We start from the raw sequence: 21,345 nt of genomic DNA on the forward strand, positions 1-21,345 counted from the left end.
CATGGCATTAAACTTAATTACCTCACACCATTATTCACTGTTCATCACTTGTATAGGCTGTGTAACTGGTTGCTGATTACATAAAAGGAAAGAACAGTGAACGAATTGCGGGGGACCTGGCAGGAACAGGGAATGACATTAACATTATAAATAAAGCTAATTACCCCAAGGACAACTAGCTTTTACTTACTTGAGATCCTTACACAGTTTTCTGCACACAGTCTATTCTGATAGTTTCCACAGTCTTTTTTTTTTTTTTGCAGTGAACGGACCCCAGTTCAGCTTAAAACATGCCTCAGAAATCCTGTGATGAAAACCGGTCCGCTTTGTGCTCTCTGTGGACAATGTGTCTGCTAATTTGATCAGTGCTCATTGATTCGTTAAGCCCTGCACGCTGTTACTGAACTCATTCCCATGCATGGAATTTGGGTGTCAAGGTCATACACTTTGCCTTGTTTTATAAGAATAGACCACTCAGGGTGCCACGTCTAATGAATGCATATTAAGTGTGGAGTGACAAGACCATCTGACTTGTCTGTCTGCTGAAGAGGAATAGAATCCAGTTTAATGAACGCCTAGTCTCACGAGCCAGAGTAGCTTTCACTAGAGAGTCTGAAGAAAATGAAGAAATGGCTTTGTTTGTTTTGACATGAGGAGGCCTGGCATTGCAAATCACCCACCGTATTTGCTACTGTTTCAAACCAAACTCTTTGTAAAGTCTTTTTCCAGTCTAGTGTTTCTATTTTACTCTATTTCTATGTTCAAAAGTTAGTCTTTATTGAAAACTGGTGTGCAGAAATGCAAATAGAGGGAAATGTTGACTACAGCTTTCAAGATTCTGAAGCTTATGGTCAGCAAAGTGTACAAAAGGTACAAGACATTGTGTGAGGCATGTGTGAAGCATCTAAAGATAATACTTGTTAACTCGGGACTGACAATTTTTAAAAAGGAGTGCATAGATTTCTATACTACTATACTATAGAGGCATCAGAGACTTTTTTAATGTTTAATTAATTTTCTATGGACACTTTCATTTGTAATACAGAATAAGGCTAGGAATGATATTGAAGTTCAGAAAATAAGTAAGGAATTAAGCACAACAGGGTGTACTGTTATAGAAAAATAAACAACAAAGGTGAGGGCCATTACCACCCTGAAGCTGAATGAAATGTTTTGTTTTTTTTTAAAAAAACAATTTATAGTTACATTTAATGTTGTAGAATGTCTTTGAAACAAATTATTTCATGTTAACACTTATGTTATAGCGGCTATAAACAGTGGTTCCCTCAGCAGCCTTTTTTTAATCGTTCTCTTGAAACAGCACCTTCTGACCAATAAGTTTTGCGAATTCAGCCCTATAGTATAATTAGGGATATGATGATGTCTTAGACGTACTGTACTCGGGTCTCATGTAATTGCAGGGCAAGATGAGAAGTGAGTTTCCCACATTGATTTTTGAAAGCTGACATCCCGGTCATAAGGTCCATGGCTCTGTACATCCTGCTGAGAGCAGAGTTTCTCCAGACATGGCACAATACAAAGCATTATGTGCACGAGGGCACAGAAGTGCCAAACCCTCATGACCTGCTGACATATTCTGAGATTAGGGATGAAGCCCAAATGAATATAAAGTTAAGGAATGATGATGATAATAATAATAATAATAATAATATGGAGCTAATAATATGAAAAATATTGCTTCGTTGAAGGCTATGACCATTTTCCTGGCAAAAATGGGATGTTATTGTTGAAGTTTCCCTGCTGAAAATACAAAGAATAGAAACCATAACACACATTCTAATGGTTTCCACTACAAATACCATTACAAACCAAAAGCTTAACATTAAACCATTACCATTATTGGTTCTTAATGGTATCCACTAGACATAACATACCACCAATAGAAGATGACAAATTACCAATAGAGACCCACAGGGACCGTTAATTTCCATTAAAACCAATACAATTCCCATTATAACCTTTAAAATCATTACAGATTCTGTGGGGTTTTCAGTTGTTCTTTTCAGCAGGGATAAACAATAAAGGACAAGTATATATGAGGAGATGCATTATGAAAGCCCCATAGTATTTCATAATTACTATTCACAGCCCTTACATTGAGAGTTGAATGGACCTCTCAGCTGTGACATTAGCAGCGAAATGTGAGTTCAGCAAATGAAAGGTATTTTGGTTTTTGCACTGTATGTTCAAATAAATACTTTTTAAATAGATCTGGAGGATGCAATCCACGCTGTGTATAAAAAAAGAAATACTAAAATGTATGTAAGCATTCGTTGTTCAGAATTGTAAATAAACATTTTATGCATTTTAATGTATTTTAGAGTTCAGTTCTTTTCAGCACATCACGTTAGATTATGGCGTTTCCTGTCTTATTCCTGATGGTGCATGTAATGGAGAAGAGCACCTAAACCTTAGGTCTTGTCACAGTGATTGTTCATACTCATCTGTGTATTCATTTTTTCCGTCTAACTCTAGTGTCCTTCGAGTGCTACTCATTTGTGAAAATCTTTCTTTCTTTATTTATTTATTAAAAAAATTTTTAGTCTCTGTACTATCCAAAAGCTCATGATGGTTTTTCTTTTTTTTTTTTTTTTTTTTTTTATGAATACAGTTAGACTACAAATAACTTTCACTCTGCCTGTGAAATATATTTTTGCACAATGACTTAAGTTTTCCATCTTTTTCCTCTCTTCTTTAGGCAAAAGCTAGCAGTCTGTTCATGAAGTAGTTCCTCCGGACCACACAAAATACTTTTAAGTAGTTTGGTTTCTGAAAGTGGAGGGTGCACACAGGTAATTCTCTCCTACTTTTCAGTCCTCGAGTACTCACTTCAAACGGTTTGTACTGATTATTACTTCATACACTCCCTTCAACCATTACTTTTAATGCACTTTGTTATGCTCTGCAGTCTGATAACTGTATGACTCAACAGGTTTGATTGCTGCTGAAGGTCATATGGCTTTGGGCTAGGCACTTTAAACCAAGTTAGGTGTAACTGGCTAATAAGTCAATTTGGATGAAAGCATTTACATTTTTTTCTTCATTTTAACATTCATGCATACTCTTTCAATACCGTGAGGCCTTTTTTCCACATGAAAAGGCGTGATACTTTTAAAATGGATTGTCTGCTTGTGATTTCACCGTCCTACTCCTGTTGCTTGGGGAGGTATTCTTAGACAGAGCTCCATTGTGCAGGTGCTAGCTTTATGAATGGATGTCCGGATGCTTTTGACACACTGTCAACCACAGCACTGGGCACACATCATGGTGTACAGTAACTACACACCACAGTGTGCTTATGGAAGAGCTTGATATGCTGTAGTGTGCATAAAAAAAATCTTTAAAGTACGTAAGACGTTTCATCTTTTTATGCACTGCAACTAACAGAAAAAGGCTTAGTATTTAAGAATAAACCAGCAATTATGTGTACATGTTAGTAGCTAATATTGAATGTCTCTTTCGCAGTATTTAAAACTACGGGGAATCATAATGTAACAATATCTATATATCTAAGTTTCTGTGCGTTAAGAACGAATTTGAGCTGGTAATGTAATTACTAATTTTAATGTTAGTAATGTAATACAAAGGTCATAATGTATTAAATTGTTCAACTCTGGGTTTGTTTGATTTTTTTTCTTAACAGGTTTAGCAGGAGATGTGTAGAAACCTGTAGGCTTTAAGTGACTCCTTGAGCAAAAGTGTACACTTTTTTTCCCCTTCCATGCCCAGGACTAACGTTGTTCATCAAACTTGTCCTATGCCAAAGTGCTCATAAAGATGTGTCTCAGCCTGAGCTGCACCGCCCATGTAATAACTTGGTCGGCCACAAGCTTCAGAATCAAGGTGGCAATCCGATTCTATCTGAGGCTGTTCCTTCATTAGGTTTGAGCCGATTGACATTGGCGCATACGGGATGGTTTTTGGGGTCAAGCTCATTTGGTGCTCTGTGTTGATTTGCTGTCCATAGCATTTGTGATGTTATTGTCTTCCTGACACGTTGAGCGACTCCATCTTTCAATTAACAGGACAATGTTGTTGTGTGCTTCTCCTGTGTGGGCTGTACCATGCTGCCATAATATTCAGGAATTAAAGTGTATACCCAAAACACTGCAAACGCTGTACTCTCTCCCTGATGAAACTGTCGTTAATCTGTGCTTGGTAGAGGACAGATTGGACAATGGTGTAGTTAACACATAATATGCACATATTTGTGCAGTGTAAACCTTTTGAACTTTGATAACAAGCTTTTAGGAGCAATTTATAGTCACTGGATTGAAAATTTTTAAGACATTCTGTCTCACTGGATACGGGATAAGTGAGTTTGGTTGTTTACGGTATCAGTCACAAAGCCTCCTACTGGTAAATTTGGTGGTTCTTGTCGACAAACTGTACCATACAATCTAGTGACGGCTAGAAGACTGGCATGTGAGCGTACACGAGATTAAATACACTGATGTTCAAGACCACACACAAAATGTGAGATTTTAATCTGTCCTATCTAATGATGTAGGGAAATGTTGTGGTCTGTGAAACTGGCAATGCATCTTTGTCAAGAGCTTGAAGTTTGGAATACTGTAGTAAATCTTTAACTAGATGGCCGGTTCTCTAAGTGTAATTATTATAGTATTATAAAATTATTCTTCAACCCCAAAACTGTGCAGTCTTTTGGCTTTATGTATGAGGTTAATTGTTAATGCATTTCCCTCTTTACACTTTTCACCTTTGTGTTTGTATTGTAAGTTTTCTTGGTCCTCAGTTACACATTAATACTTGGAAAATGACTTTAGGATTGGCTGATTAGCTTGATATGGTCATTTCTTAAGAAAACATTACAATTTATTTAAACATCTGTTTTGTATCTGTCCATGCAACACCGCCTACACAGTCACTAGTGCTTCCATTATTGTGCCAGAGGCCGTCTTGGCCTTTCTCTATTTTACCGCAGGAACTAATTTCTACTGTTATTGCATGGCACCTCCATGCGATCCCATCATGAGTGATGTTTCAGCACACTTAAACGGGAGCAATCCCAAAGTCCCAGGGCTGCTAGGATTGGGACAACAGCCTAAATGGGAAGAATATGCAGAATGTATGTTCTCTTTCTGCATCCATTTTCTGCAAAAAAGGATTTCATTATTGAATGTATATTACCAAGGTCATTTGTCTCAGGAAACCGAAAGTGTGAAGAAAACAGCATCTTTGCTTGTTCCATACTTTAGCCCTTACGCTAATCTGTCTTTAGTGCTCCAATAACATCCATCAATCTTCCATACTTATCCTACACAGGGTCGTAGGGGAGCCTGGAGCCTTTCACAGGGGACTCGGAGCAAAAGGTGAGGGGCACCCTGGACGGGGTGCCAATCCATTGCAGGCCTCAATCGCGCACACATTCACACGCCCATTCACACACTGCGGACAATTTGGAAATGCCAATCAGCCTACAGCACATGTCTTTGTACTGTGGGATGAAACCTGAAGGAAACCCCAGAAGCACACAGGGTGGAGGCAGGATTCGAACCCCCACGTGCTAACCATTAAACCTCCAATAACATACGACTATGTATTAGCCAAGGGAATATGTATACCCTCACGTCGGTTGCTCCTCAACAGCATCGCTAAGCCCACTTCAGTAAGCCCAGTCCACATCATGCCCACTGATATCAGTCTGTATAGCAAAGAACGATTTTAATCATCCCTGACCATGATGTCACCTCATGTTGTCCCTTTGGACCATCTCCACCACTGAAAACAAAAGGCTAGCTATGTCAGGGGGATGTAGTGGGACGAACAGCTGCTCTGCTCACTACCCAGCAGATGGAGAGGCATAAACAGTAGATCAGAGTCTTGAATATGAATTCCAAGTGAATACAATAGGACCAGCCACACGGCAATGAGCCGATTCATGATTATGCAAAAGCTCGGCTGGTGGAGTCCTGTGTCACAGTGATTATGTAATGCATGTGTGTTTTCCAGCTGAGTTGTTGAAGGTCATCATTCTTCTTGTCAGTTGCTTTTTGAATTGATGTATATGCAAAGTGAAATCGGAAATGTCCATTAAAGCACATTTGAAGATCAGTCTGCAGATGATTTGTCATACTTGTACAGGAGATGCTCTAGCTGTTTGTGTTAGGAGCATGGGAAGTCCTCCTTTGTAAGGAAGAAAGGGAAACTGGTTTTTAATGTGCTGCTAGCAAATGGGTTCACATTTGATGGATAAGATGACCAACTAGGGAATTGGCAATTTAGCTGCACATGTGGCTCAGACATAGTTTTGTTTGTGTAGTACCAGTTGATGCTTGGCCAGCTTAAGTAACCCGGTCAGACAAATTCTACTTGCTTTTAAACCCTGCTGTGTTTAAAACTGGCAGGATGAGTTTGGTTGGAAATTCATTTCACTAAGCTTATGGGTTATATTTCTTTTTTTTTTTTCTCTGAACCCCCCACCCCCCCCGCCCCCCCAGTTTTTACTGGCAATATTTTCCTTGTTCTCAAGTCTTGACTTATTTCATTCCCTTAAGATTTGTGCTGCATTGTAATAGTTGCTACATTTGCTTTCACCTCATATGCAAGGCCAGACTTTGTTACTTGGTATTCTCTCCTTACTTTTTCTTTTAGATGATGCCAAGGAATATTTAAAGACGTCACCCCCAGCCATTTAGTTTAAAAAGTCAGACAACTACTTAAAAGGCTGTTTTGGAATAAATTGGTCTTTCGGTTCACTTAAAGTCAACCGTCCATCTCCATAGGATTCCAGGCTGAGGTAACCTGACACTTCATGGGTCCAACAAGCATGTTGATAGGTTGCTGTTTGAAGTCGGGTGAGCAAAGCCCTCTGTTGTTCCTCCATTTAACTACAGCTTTCTGTTGGTGCTTGGGAGCTGAGAGTGGATGACGAGAGCTTCTGAAGGTCACCCAACTCATTAAAAGGTGGAATTCCCGGGGGCTATGCAAACATTTACCATTGTGTTTCAAAAGTCAAAAAGTACAAGCTGACTATCTTAATCAAGCTGAATTTCTAGATTGAATCAAATCTGACTGTGTGTATGTTTTTTGTGAAAGGAGGTTAGGGGTCTCTTGTTCTCTCACTGTATTTTAGATCTCTGAAGTAGGGAAGACCACCTATGGGCCCCTCAGTCTGCCTGGCTCCACTGGAGAGCTAAATAAATAACTGGCTCCAGCCTGTCCTTGGTCAAATGGACAGAGGGGAGCTGATAACAAAGAAAGGGGGGATAAAAGGTAGAAGAAAGGGCATGAGCAGCAAAGAGTGAATAAGAACTAGACCAAGTGTGAGAGAAGGAGACCTTCAAGATCTGAGAGATTACTGAAAGAAAACCTGCACTGGGGAACAGTTGAACTTGTCACGTATGTCTATATGTGCATGTTTTGGACAGCGGGCGTGACCGATTTAGACACCTCCCAGGCCCTTCAGTTGTCTCTTGGGTATGCAAAGGGGGGTCGAGTCATTGTTGAATGACACTGTGAGGTTTGCCATCTGAGCCTCACTGCATGCGGTCTTTCTACTAGCCATGAAGACCATGTCTTTCAAGCACATTTTGCAAGAAAAATGTGTTTTTCTGAATTGCACAGTATAGTTTGGTCGAAATGGTTGAATTATTTTGTTTTTATTTGGATATCTTCTCCACCTGTTATTCACCCATATACTTTGGACTGTGCTGGAGAATCATAGGACAAAGCAGTTCTGAGGTAATTGTGATGTCTTTTTGTGAATGAGATGCCTGTGTGCAGTTGATAGAGACTGAAATTTTCTTTTAGGTTACATTCCATAGTCTCTTAAACAGAAGCTGGCCAGATCACTTTCATAGCTTGATATTGTCTTGTTAATAAAAGAGCAGGGTTTAATTTTATTTATTTATTTATTTATTTTTACTGATTTTGTCCATGTCTCTAGATGGCAGTGTTGCCTGAGTGTAATCAGCCAAACCTGCAGAAGCAAGAAGCACAAATTAAACTTAATACACACAATGCTTTAGCCCATTAGCTCAGCATGGGTCCAGATAATGCAATGTGTTCTGTAGATTAGGTCAGCTCAGGTTTTTAACCTCCCCACACTGGACAATGGTAGTGTCTTATTCAGTACACTGTATTATTGCTTTGAGAAAACGTCTGGGCAGAGGCCTTTTTTGGGCACATACGCTGAAAGAAAGAAAGAAGGTGCCAACAGACTATATATTTAGTGAGTGAATACTCTTTCATCTGAAAGGCTGGTGTCTTCCAGCTTTTCTTACACACTGCTTTGAAATCCACATTAAACATTTCGCTCACATTGCATGTTTCTTGTAAAGTTTAATTTGTCTGACAAAATCACTACAATTCCTCCAAAGAATAGCCCTAAGAAATGTAAAGTCTGTGGCCTTTTTTTTGTTATTCTAGTCCTGTAATTTAGTAGAAAGAGAATCTGTGTTTTTCTGCTGAGGTCATTTTAAGCGCCTTACATTCTTGGAGTTAAATTCTCCTACTCTAAATGTGGAGATGACTTCTGAAGTAAGTGTGTGTGTGTGTGTGTGTGTGTGTGTATGTGTGTGTGTGTGTGTGTGAGAGAGAGGGAGAGAATTTTAAATTAAACGAGGGATTGAAATCCAATCCAGTGCCCTAATCCTGGGATGTGCCTCCAGACCCATTAAAATTCCTTATTCCTTTTAGAAAACAACTTGATATTTTTAGCTTAGTTTATACTGCCTTTCTCAGGTGGTTTAGATTGATCACCTGCTATAGCATACCAACTCCACACCTTGGTTTTGCCTATAAAGGAATGCAGCTGTCTTTCACACAGGAATGTTGCTTGACCATTTAAGTAGAATTTTCACTTAATAAACAGACCTTTTGCCTCTCCCCAAGAGAGCCGTTTACTGCTGATACAGCTAGGCATGATGGTGATCAGGACAAAAGTAGATCATGATGACGTTATTCTCAATGCTGGGCTCAAATGAAGGTGTATAATTAGCATGACTGAATTGGGGTTGGCTCCACTTAGTCAGGCCTCTTATTATTTTGATATCCTTATGTTGCCTGGAGTGCATAGTCATCTTTAGGAGGTGGAGATTGAGAGCTGAAAGATTTGATGTTAACAAATAGATGACTGTCATTTTGGATAGTATTGGTGTATGCTGTTCTGAATAGTCAGGTAATCCAGTGTACTTTTTTTAAAGGCAATTTTTTGACCCAGAGTGAACATTACAAGATACCCTGTGGTGCCTGGCTTGGGGAATTATAGCATTTTGATTGGCATAGCGGTGAGCTGAATTGATTCTTGAGCTTCTTGCCTTAGACCAGCATCTATTCAGAAATTAAATAGCCTTTAAGAAATGCCATTTTAATTTGGAAGACGAGCCCTTTGAGCAGAAAAAGCCTAAGAGGAGAGGAAAGGAGCTAATTCAGGAAAGTGGAAGGAAGAAAGAAAACTCATCTTTGATTCCGAGTCGTCATTGTTTTCTCTGATGCCTGTCAAGATAATTATATCGCTTTTGAAGCCGGATTTGAAAGGAGAGGATGGGGCATGGTATGGTGGCTTTGGTAATAAAAGTGTGGTTGTTGCAGCGCTGCTAAGCTCCAGTGCCTTGGCCCGGATCAAGACTAATGCGAATGCACAGGTGTGCAGCCCTCCTGCCTTTTTATTTTTTTATTTTTTTTTGTAGTCCAGTCTCTAGCACTGCCATGGTTGGGTTAATGAACTCCAGCTGCCTGAATTCAAAGACAAATAGCTGCCAGTTAGGCTTCATGTTAAAGTCTTTATAAGTGGGGCAAGGGTAGCTGGTGCTTGTATGTAAACACCACACAGTTTTTCCATCGCTGGAAAACAGCCATGCATGCTGGAAAATCAACCACATTTATGAGGCGATAGGTGCAGGCTTTTTCACAGTGGCTGCTAATGAGGAGGAAGTTAGCTGTCTGAGTTTTTGCTGGTAACATGATGAGATTTGTCTGTGTTTTGTTATATTTTGTCGTCTATTAGTCATTACTCAAAGTTCTGCATACTCTCATCCACTCTTTCTAAAAAACATCTCTCAATGGCTTTGATCAAACAATATAGGCCTTGTGGGTTTGCACAAATTTCTCAGTGCCTGCAGCCTCTGTGCATCTACAAAGGACACACAGTGATCCTAAGAAGTCAAAGAACTGGCGAATGAACTGGAACAGCTATGTGTTTTGGAGTTGTAGAGCTCTTGAACGCCACTCCACCTCAGAACCTGGGGTTTCATATTACTCCCAGCACTGTCTGCTTCTCTGTCAGCATAATTGCATTGAAATCATTGGTCATGGTTCATGGTTAATTTAGCTGAAGTGTTGATGTCTTGACGGGGTTTAGTTTTTCTTTGGAAATTGATGCTAAATTTTGTGAGACTGATAGAGGGTAGACCATCACTGATGGATTGTTCTGTCAGGGATAGATGGACCGTTTCTGAGAATTAACCAGTGTGTAATGGGTCTATTATTTTTCCTGATCCTTTTTCTTTTTTCTTAAGCTGGAATATGAGCTCATAGATCTACTGCACTACTTGGTGCTGCATAGTGAAAGGTGGTCATATTAAGGTATTTTAATTCAGCAGTGCACCCTATTCAAAAAATCATCTAGATATCATCAACTTGATGTCAAAAGAACTTGGGAATTGGCGTCTTGTGTGGGATCGTTCTGCCATTTCGGTCAGCTTTGTGTTTTGTGTATAATGCTTGGGGGAATTAGTAGGGCTTTTGTTCTGCAGTTGACTGTACATGCTGTGCACATCTGCACTCATGGAGAAGGAACAGGGATGCTGGGTGTGGTTCTTGAACATTTCAAACTAATGTGTCAAATTATTTAGGAAGGAAAATCAGCTAAGTCGAGTAGAAGGAAGTTAGGTGAAAAATACATGAACAAAACTGTGACTGGGTGTTTAAGTGGCATCATTGTTTGTTTGCGTCACGTTAACTGCATTCATGCTAATAGCTTGGGTGGTTTTTGGAATGGCATAGAACAAACTATTCAACACCATTTTACCGGCAAGAGGTAATTCAGGGACGGTGTCTTGTTGGTTGTTGGAATGATCTGCTAAGCTTCACCCAAACCGGGGAAGCATTTGACCATTGAGTGAGCAAGCTGTGGCACGTAAAGGGAAGATGGAAATATCACAAATATGTCTAAATATTTGCACATGAAGTTTATGTGTGAGGATTGGTTCTGTGGTTAAATGTGTGCTCCTGTCTTCAATGTGGCCCATGGCCTTAAGGTTGGTCATGAGTAGAAAAGTAGATCATGTTCAGTCTTGCGAGAATCTCTCTTAAATTTCGCATTGATGTCTAGCTATCTGAAATGGAACAACATTATCCCTATGTTTTTAATGCTTTCTCCTCCCGGTTAGAACTGAACCAGCATTTTGCATGGACCTGCACACGTCTGCAGCGTTTTGCCTCTGTCTGGGAGGAACTTTCGGGTGATTCCTTTCGCACTTTAGAGACATGGAATGTGTTAGCTGAGCTCACTAGTATGCGTCTTCATCTGATGATACCTCACACCAACACTTAAAATTTTTTTTTATTATTATTATGTCACGAGTATAGTATTAGTAAGAGAGAGATTACTGCTGGAAGGATTTTGGTGATCGTGACACTAGTCATCAGTATTGTTTTACTAGCATGATGCTGTTACATGAGTGCAAACTAAGTTGCATTAATATTGTTAGTTTTTTTTTTTTTTTTGCAGTGTTAGACGACAACCAAGGTAGCCTGGTCTACTGGTCATAAACTGTGTTATTTGACCCAGACAGATCATATCCAAGATGATTTTATGGACATTTTGCCATCAACTGAGACATGATACACCTCCAACCCTTCTTCCACTTATAAATCTCACTTGCTGTTAATGCAGCTATAACCTAATAGAACCTCCCTGCGATCAGGTCAGGACAAAACTGGTATTAGACATTTATGGGTTGGGTGTTGTACATATAGGCGTGCCCTGCAAGTGTACACACAATCACAAATTCTCCTGTACATCTTAGCTTCTATTAAATAAGCTTTAGTGCTGTTGCAGTCTTCAGACATGTCTCGATGTTGGTCTTGGCATCCTAGCTAGTTCTTCTACCTGAGGGTCTTTTATAGGGTGCAGACTGCTAGACAGTTTACTGATCTCTCCAGTCAGGATGTGTCATTTCCTGATATAGGACCTAGATCATTTCACTGTCTTCTCAGCAACGCGGCTAATTCTGGCTGCAACACGTTAGCACGTTAGACCCGGCGCTAAGTGCGTTGGTGCAGGACTAGGATCGGAGTAGTCTCTGCACCTAACTGCTGTGGAAGTGACGGGATTTTAGGATGAAGGAGGACGGTAGGTCCATGTTGCTCCGTATTTTGAGTATGTTGTATATTACTACAACCTTAATAAAATTTCTCATTGTTGTGTTTTTTTTGGGTTTTTTTTTGTAATTTTGCAAATTTAAACATGCACAATATTGGTTTTCAGACAAAGTTTAGGTTTTATCATAGACTAAAAAGTGTTCATATCCATTGAAAGGCTGAACGTTTATAAGTACTGTTTAAGGGAATCCAAAGTTAGAGTTATTCTATATCTAGTTTGTGTTATATATTTAAAGCCTAGAGTCTTTGATCCTCCACAATTAACGATGTAATTAAATAGGACTTGTGGATTTAAAGTCAGCTGCATATGACCATGAAATATCATGTACTCGCCCAGTTCAGATCTCTCTTATTGTGATGTGAGACTCCTTACAAAATTCAGCTTATATTGTGAACACTGATGTGTACTGTAATATTTTATTGTTATAGCTTTAATCTACTTTCTGTGAATTCCCCCCAAAGTTTTAAGAATTACTTGTATTGTACTCCATAAAAGATGAACATGCAATAAGTGTGTTGTACATATTGTATTTTAGCATGTTTATGCAGCATTGTTATGATTACTGTGATGTTAATGCTGTCCTGCAGTATGTAATTTCAACACTGGTAATTTTACTGGGAAAGGAAGTCAGGTTTTAGAGCTGTTCACCATACTTTGGCCAGAGTGTGGCCGGATATTATTGAGTCATAGGGTATGAGACCCTGGGGAGTTTTTGGCAAGTTTTCACTTCAAATAGCAAAGAGTTTTGTTCATTGCACAGCTGTCTGGTCATGCTGTTCCTTATTGTTTTATTGTTGGTTGCCTAAATGAAGCATGAAGGGAGTGTGTGTTTTGGGTTGAGTGGTTGAGTTGTTGAAAGTGTGCCCTGAAACTGCTCAAGCAAATGAAAAATAGTGCAGTCCATGTTTGACAGACAATGTTCTTTCTCTAGTCTTAATGACCTACTTACAGCTTTGTGCATTTTTCTGTGGATTCATAGAACGGCATACAGTGATGCCATGTTGTACCCTAAGAAGTGAATAGGACGACATTTGGGATTCAACCTTGTTTCATTTCAGAATCGTTTGAGTAACTACTTCTAAAAACATGCCTATCACTAGTCACCACCCGATAACCTCCAGAGAAACTCCTCCACATTTCATGTTCTGTGATGATAAACCAACACACTCTCAGCCAGGATACGGATAAACCTGGGTATGCATTCGTTACCGAGCTGTGCCATGTACATTTGGTTCTGCTTTGGTGTTTTCCATTATTTTCTATTTGTTTTAGGTAGTCGCATTTTTTGTGTGTTGCTTTTGGCACTGGTTATAAAGATTAACATCTAGCATTGTTCGACATGGTTCTGATATGCTCTTCTGGGAACATAGGCTTCTATTTCCTGCTGGGTTTTTGTTTTAGGAATTTATAAGGCAGGCTGTAAACTCAGGCTCAACCTCATTTGCACGTGTGTCTCTGCCTAAGCCGAATGATCGCATCAATGTGTTCAGTAGTGTCCACCATCCTGGACACTTTCCCACCTAGGACTTTAGCACTTGAATTGATGACCGGGTGTCACATGATCGGCATTACATGGTCAAAGAGCCTCATTCTGGCCCCTGATTGGTGGGATTCATGTCTGCCTCCTTCACTGTTTATTTTCACAACATAGATAAACTAGCTATTGAGCTGACTCAAGACAAAGTATTTTGTTCCAGTCTATATTTGACCTCATTCCTTTTAAAGTTTACCCAGGTTTATTTAGAGTATCTCTCAGGTGCCACTCTGGAAATGGAGCCCTGTTTTGTTGCCCAGAACTAAAAAAGCAAAGAAGGTCTCTGCTGTGCTCGGATATAAGGGCCTTATGTGCGGCGTTCATATTGACCTAGTTTGCTTTTTCTTTGTATACTGCATTGTGCCTTTACATAAGCCAAAACAAAGCAGTGTTGGGATGGTGCTGAATGAAATCACTTGTGTGTGCTGCATTGGAGTGGAATGATGATCTGTGTACACTTCATTCATAATTTCCTCTTTCCCTTGAAATGCCCCTTGAATTTCACAGAAAGTGTTTTCTTAAGGCTTTATAACCATGACTATGCATTGCCGACATTACACGTGGTTCTAAGCTTGTTCAGTCTGATCTCGGGAGAAAAGAATTGCAAGAAAATTTGTTGTAAGAAAAGATACAAACGCTAACCTTGTCACTAACTTTTACCTTTGTGCATATATAATAACATCAGAATTGTGCACATTGTTACTAATTTGTGAGTGTGTAACCAGACTGACATTATACTTAAGCATGTCAAACACTGGCACTAATTTATTTATTTATTTTTATAAAGTATGCATGCCATAATCTTTTCTGACGTTGACAATGTGTACAGACCGTATGCAGTGCATGATGTTTTACCTTGAAGATGTGTGTGTTTCCTGTCATCAGGTTGCATGGTAAGCTGGATTTGATGCATGGCATTTGCATGACCCCATTCAGCACCTGTGTGGGGTTGAGAGTGATTGGCTGTAGCCATGGCCCAGACCACGCACCTTAACGGCGATCGTGCAGGTAAGACTGCTTCCTCATAATGTGTAGATCAAATATATTTGGCTCAGAGATGCCCATGATTGGCTAGTGTCACTGTGGTTGACAGGGTAGAGAGTAATGCCATCCATCCCACCCAGTATTGGCACTGCCAGTTTTGCTCTGTTGGCCCCGGACATGGATGGGAAATTTCAATAAGAACAAAGATACAATGAAAAGCCAGTAAATATTGTTAAAGCCTTCATATCAACCCCCGATAATATACATACACCTTCATGATAATATACTTGAACTTCTTAGAGTGACTATTCATTCATAAAATCTCTAATCAGGCTGTCTTCTTCAAACCATGGTGAAATTATAATAAAGATTTAAATCCACAGGGCTTTAACTCAGATTGATAAACAATACATCTGTCCATTGTTCAAAATGGCACACAGGAATTATGAACTGTAGAATTCAATTGGTTTTAAAGAGTACACACAAGTGTAGGAGGAGGATTTGGTCACTGTGGTGTGAAATATGTGCTGGGGCTGTGTTAGTCCATGTACGCATACCGTTCACCTCTTTACACCTGGGTAAGAAAAAAAGTATGCATTTTATTATACCATATATTTCAAAATTCTTGGACTTTCTCATGAGTTGTTTCTTGGGTTTCAAATCTGTTTGTCAAATCCAGGTTTTCAATTAGTTTCTCAGACTTATTTGTAGGTTGTCACTTATCACCTATAGGTGATGTATAGGATCACATGAAAGACAGATCATTTGCACCAATTTTATTCCTTGTTTGTGTGTAACCAGGGATTTTCCCTAAAGCACTGATCAGAACATCCCGAACACTCATAGAATGATCACAGAAGGAGTTTTGCTTAACATGGATGTCTCAGTCAGCAGTCTAGCTTGGACCATGCTATATGCATGAAGGGTCTTCACTTCAGCCACTTTGATGTCGAGATGTTTGCATAAAACTGTTTGTCCATGATAGTTTAAACAAGATTCTTTACCATTCTGTACAATTCAAATGACGATAAAGTCAGGGAACTTGTTAGAAGCATGTTGCTAAGCTGTGCCTCTGGGCAATGTGGAGCGGTCACTGATTAACAGCTCTGTAAATAGTGGAATCCTTTCCATTGAGGAGGGCTAGTTTTTATACAAAGGCTTTATAATCAGAAGTAAAGCTGTTTTTCTCCTCTTTAGAGGACTGCATCTTATTTAAAGTTAACTGTATAGTTGTTTTTACTATTAGTAAATTTGATTTCTCAATAACATGAAAAGCTGCCCCCCCCCCCCCCCCCAACTTCACTTACTTGTTTCATGTATGTTCCATAAACTCAAATGTAACTACAGTCAGTTTAAAAAGTGCAAAGTGTTTACCATTTTTAATTTATTAATGAACAGTCAGTGGCAAATCGCAAAGCCGCTGCGCTTCGGGCCTTTTCCTACTACCACTGCCTGGATTATATTCGTATAAAAGCACAGTCGGTTGTGTGTTATTCCTTACTTATAGTATGGTGCCATCTGAGCAAAAAGGTCTAGCAAAGGCTGTGGCTCTCAGATCAGCTAGCCCATATGTTTTGCAATTAAAATGGAAGTTGTTGATGTTCATAGTGCTAAGACATTATTCCCATAGGCCAATGCAACTAGCTAACCCTTTCGACTTGAATGATATTCAATTGCTGGAAATCATTTAAACCGTGATGTGTACAGCATACAGATTTCTTCCAAAAAACAGTGTCCGCTGTTTAGGGGCAAATAGCTCAAAATGTTTAATCTTAATCAAATAGTTTAATTCAACTCGGAAATCTCCTTTTTAAATTCCATATTTACTGTATATCTGGAATCCATTTTGATGCTTCAGTTCTGGGATTCTCTCGTGAACATCAGTGGACTACTATTACCAGTCGTAGTTCCTCTGCCAAATTGAATTGGAGTTGATTCAAAGAGTTAATCCAGTCATAAGTAATCATTTACTACGATGAATCTCGTGCCATCTTGACCCTTTGGTATTTTTAATGTCTCTGTCATGGGTCATATTCTCGAATGCTACACTGAATTAAACTAGGCCTGGTTATTATTTTAAACCACCCACAGCAGTGTTTTCCCTCTTGTCTCAGCCATTTCCATCCCATTGCACATATGGGATATTGCCGACTTTTATTGTTGAAACCTGGTAGTGTTTTAGTCGTTTATTCCATGGGCAGTCAGCTCTAAATAGACTGGAACAGGACAACTGAGCATCATTTCTCAGTACACATGATGGACTTTCATATGTGCCTGGTTTAGCTGTTAATATTAGTGGAGTCTTTAGACATGCAACACCGTTAGCTTAAAATAAGGAGTATAAATATTCTCTGGATGTTTATTATTCTTGAGCCTAGCCTGTATAGCCATGTAGAAACATTTTGCATTGTTGTTGTTTTTTTAATGAGCCGGCTAGTTTGTTAGAGTATGACGTGAATTCCTAGGGTAATTAAACTTGGGGAGCTGACGTGGTTTCCCTGGGACGGGTCAGGAAATACCAGACCAGCATGAGGAAAAAGGGCCCTTGTTTTCTCTGAGTTTAATGCGTGTGTGTGTGTGTGTGTGTGTGTGTGAGCAGTGTCTCAGTGGTAACCAGCTACAGCACTGCTTACACCGCACTCGTCACTAAATGGAGTTTTCTTTCATTCATTTGTGGATTCGGAGGTGAGTGCGTACTAACAGAATGGTCTCCTGTTAACAATTTCTCTTGAATTATGGTATTAGGCAAAAATATTAGAAATTTGTTGAGAATTGCAGCAAATGTAACTGTATAGAGAAAAAAAAACACTTGTAGCTGGCTTTTATTGTAGAAATGGTATTACTTGTGGCTTTCATGTGCCACTCTTCTGTCTTAAGTTGTAAGTAAATAGACTGGCATGTCTACTTTTATCTTAAAGGTGTGTCGATATAACGTGTGTATCTTTATAGGTTATACAAATTCTGGCGATTTTAGCCATTTCCTTTTACAATTAAATTTTACCCAATCTTATTGGTTCATTTTTGTCTGCTTGAGGTCTGGCTTGTGAAGATTGAGAAAGTGCCTGCCTGTAGCTTGGTTATTGAAAATGTTTTTCATTTCTCACATTATTGTCAGAATTATGTAAGGAGTTATGTTTTTTTTTTTTTTCTGTGGCTAATCTGTGTTGAAACCTCATGATGCATGTCTGGTATGTTCAAGTATTGTGATAATATTTTTTTGCTTTATGGCCCACCCCTTTATATATTATAAAGTAATAAATTATTAAATCAATTAGAACGTTTTACATTATAAACATATAATGTATATAACATTATAAACATTATTGCATTAAAGTTTATTATTGCATTAAAGTTGACCGAAAAAGAGCATCATCAAGGGCGTTGTTGAAATCCGAGATGCATCTCAAGATATTTGCAGTTTGTAAAATGATCTGCCACGCGATGTTTATTTTTCTCCCACATTTTGAACTTGGGCTCAATCGAGGCCACACATGACTGTCTGCCTTTTATTTTCATTGCAAACATTTGCCGAATTCCACCTCCTAAAGTGACCTGGCCCTCTGAAAGCGTCACACCGACTCCATTGTGTCAAACTGGAACGTTGTCTACAGAGTAATAAGATTTGGTTAGCCAAAAACCTCAGGTTAGTCTAGAAGTAGATGAGAAGTTGTCAGATATGATGAGCAAAACCATGATTAGTAAAACCTAATCATAGCTACCTGAATGTAGATAACCAGATTAAGCAGAATGTTTATGCAAGCTATATGGCTCAAATAAGAAGCTGCATTTTAAAAGTCGCCACATTTAAGAGATGCTGATAAAAATAGTTATTGGTTGTGGTCTCAAGATCTGAGCAGAGTTGTTCCCAATTAGTGGTGATGAGTGATTATTTTTTCCTTTTTTTTTTTTGGACCAGATGGTTAAGTGGTTAACATTCCTTCTCAGTGGCCATTGCGAACATTCCTTCTCAGTGGGATTGTTAAAAATGTTAATCGGTATTAAAAATAAAAATTCAGTTTAGAGACCATGTGTACATTGTTTTATGTGGTATTCTAATATCCTATAGCATGTCTATCCTATATAAAGAAAACAAGTTTCAGCTTGGCTAGCTGTACTTTAAGGCAAGCTGTACTTTTGGAAATAGTCAACCATAGAAATGTAAAACACTTACAGATGTTGCACTTAATCTTCTTCTTTTTTTTTTTTTAAAAAAGTGAAGTATTCCCATACCTCAAATGTTATCTTGGCTTGACTTCACTCGTTTACACCTACATGCTAGCAAAGCTGCCTTGAAATGGTGCGCATTAACAGTGCAATTCAAGCAGGTGCCACAGATCTGGTAACAACCACTTCTGTCATCTTTTGATTAGGGTCAAGTAGTGCCCTGTCTTAAATGTTTTTTTTTTTCTTTTTTTTTTTCTTTTTTTTTTTTTTTTTAATTTTAATTAAGAGTTGCATCTTAGTTGAAGACATTGAGTTGAGCCTCCTTTTTCTTATTCCATGTAACTGAAATGAATGTTTTGTAAGGCAAATGTACAGAATGTAGTCGTCATCCCATTAGTCAATGTGAAAATAAGTGAAAATTGAGCACATGCTCCATTCTATCTCAGCAAGTAATATGGCTTTTACAGCTTTCAACTATCTATTTTGAGATGTTTACTTTTCAATAATGTTGTATTTGGTTTATTGTAAAAGCAGATTGTCTAGTCAAGGCAACTCTGGTTTTTATGCTTATAAAGAAAGGCTGAATGAAAACCGTGACTATGCAATGTGGAGATGAGTCTCTAGGAACTGAGAAAGCTCGGTCATTATCCAAAGGTCATTAGGCATTTTGAAATCCAAACATTGGCTTATACCTTATATTCCCTCACCAGTCTTTCAACCAAGACTACATTGTCCAAGAAGGTTTATTGAAATCTAAACTTATCCCACAAGCTGTTTTCTAATTTGAGGTTTTCCTGTAGGAACTAGTGTTTTAACACTTTCTCCTTCTAGCCCCTTCATGTTGAATCAGAGTTTGTTCACAAACAGCTCAATGATGACACAATCATGCCACTCTGTTTGGTGTGTTTGCTAATCCAGCTGGAGCTATCTTTGGGGTCATCTTTTACTGCAACCCTATTGGCTGATACTCTTTCCTTATTTCTGCTTTAGCCACTCAGCTTTAAATAGTTATCTAGACACATGCCTGGTCAAAACCGTTGTGCATTTAAAACTGGAGCCATTATGACTTGCTCAGGAAACTAACTAAACAAACAGGCCAGGATAAATGACATGGTAATGAAATGAGATCGGCAGACGATTATTTGGTTCTTTCTTTAATACAAATATCTTGCGTTGGTTGTGTGTTTATCTTCTGAGCATCTTTCTGAATCCAGAGATAGCTAGTAAATGAAAAAATTTTTGTTACATTTTAACCAGGATTACATTATTATTATTATTAATTTTTTTTTATTTTTTTTTTAAATAATTGTTTGTGGTGATTTTTACACTCTGTGTCCAGGCAATTGTCCTAACACAATATCTGTAAAGTTTGTGTATTTGTCAGCATTGTCATTTATACTGGACATTGTTATGATGGATTATTATTATCCTGTAAGCTGCTTTTGTTGGACTTGTCTCTGCTGCTCTCTATTTGTGACAGGTCTGACAACCTCCTGGGTTGCACACGCTGAAGTCAGAGCTCAGTTGTTCCTTGTACCATACTGTCCTGCGTCTGGTTGTTTTCCAACAAGCTGGGGGCTGTTGTCATGCATGTACTGTATGATGGCTGTTGTCCAAGAGGTTGAATGAGCGTTTTATTTGAAGCACATTTATTTGTCTTTTTGGTACAGTAGACTAGAATAACCTTTTGATTAAATGTTTGAATGGAGTCCTGTTGTTTTTTATTTTGTCTGTCTATATAATTTATAATTATAGCCTGAAACACTGTCGTGAAGAAAGGCTTCCTTGTTAGAGGAGAGTGGGTATGAGGCATTTTCAAAAAAAAAAATCTTTCAAGAGAAGCAGAGGCAGAAGACAGAGGCTTGTAATTGGACGAATGGCTGAAGCGGCCAGCCTATGGGAGCCGAGCTGAGCTTGGCTAAGTTTACACCAATAGTGGAATTTTTTCCCCTTATGGAGTGAAGATTGAGAAAGTGCCTGCCTGTAGCTTGTTCTGGTTTCTACACTCTGTTACTGCCTACAAGAGTGCAAGGAGCTCTGAAATAGGGACTGCTGTTTGATGCATGGTAAGTAGGGCTTGAAGAATTAGAGGTTACATTACCAGACTTCCCTTCCCAAATTCTCTCAGTTTGAAGGAATTCGTCTGGCAGCCTGCCTTGCTGAAGAGTTAGAAATGGTGAGGTAAAATAAACAGTTATGCATGCTACTTTTATGCAGTGTATACTGAGAGAATAATGCTTAATACTCCTGTAGATTTGAAAAGTAGCTTGGCTGAAAATGTTAGGAATTCTCA

General features: G+C 38.8%; 1 protein-coding gene across 5 annotated transcripts in view; it reads left to right on the forward strand.

Moving 5' to 3' along the window:
- Window positions 1-21,345, forward strand: part of kank1a (KN motif and ankyrin repeat domains 1a) — a 49,465-nt gene that overhangs the window by 15,105 nt on the left and 13,015 nt on the right. Inside the window, exons 2-3 of one of the 5 annotated variants that reach the window (XM_053653702.1) lie at window positions 2,720-2,813; window positions 14,790-14,912. In XM_053653702.1, coding sequence (XP_053509677.1) covers window positions 14,876-14,912 — 37 coding nt within the window. In that variant the 5' untranslated portion in view covers window positions 2,720-2,813; window positions 14,790-14,875. Of the gene's footprint in view, window positions 1-2,719; window positions 2,814-9,051; window positions 12,341-14,789; window positions 14,913-17,468; window positions 17,574-20,192; window positions 21,119-21,345 lie in introns of those variants that run through there. The other 4 variants (XM_053653705.1, XM_053653704.1, XM_053653707.1 and 1 more) reach the window with 4 other exon arrangements.

Source organism: Ictalurus furcatus, chromosome 22 (assembly GCF_023375685.1).
Source record: "Ictalurus furcatus strain D&B chromosome 22, Billie_1.0, whole genome shotgun sequence".
Taxonomy (NCBI): Eukaryota; Metazoa; Chordata; class Actinopteri; order Siluriformes; family Ictaluridae; genus Ictalurus; species Ictalurus furcatus.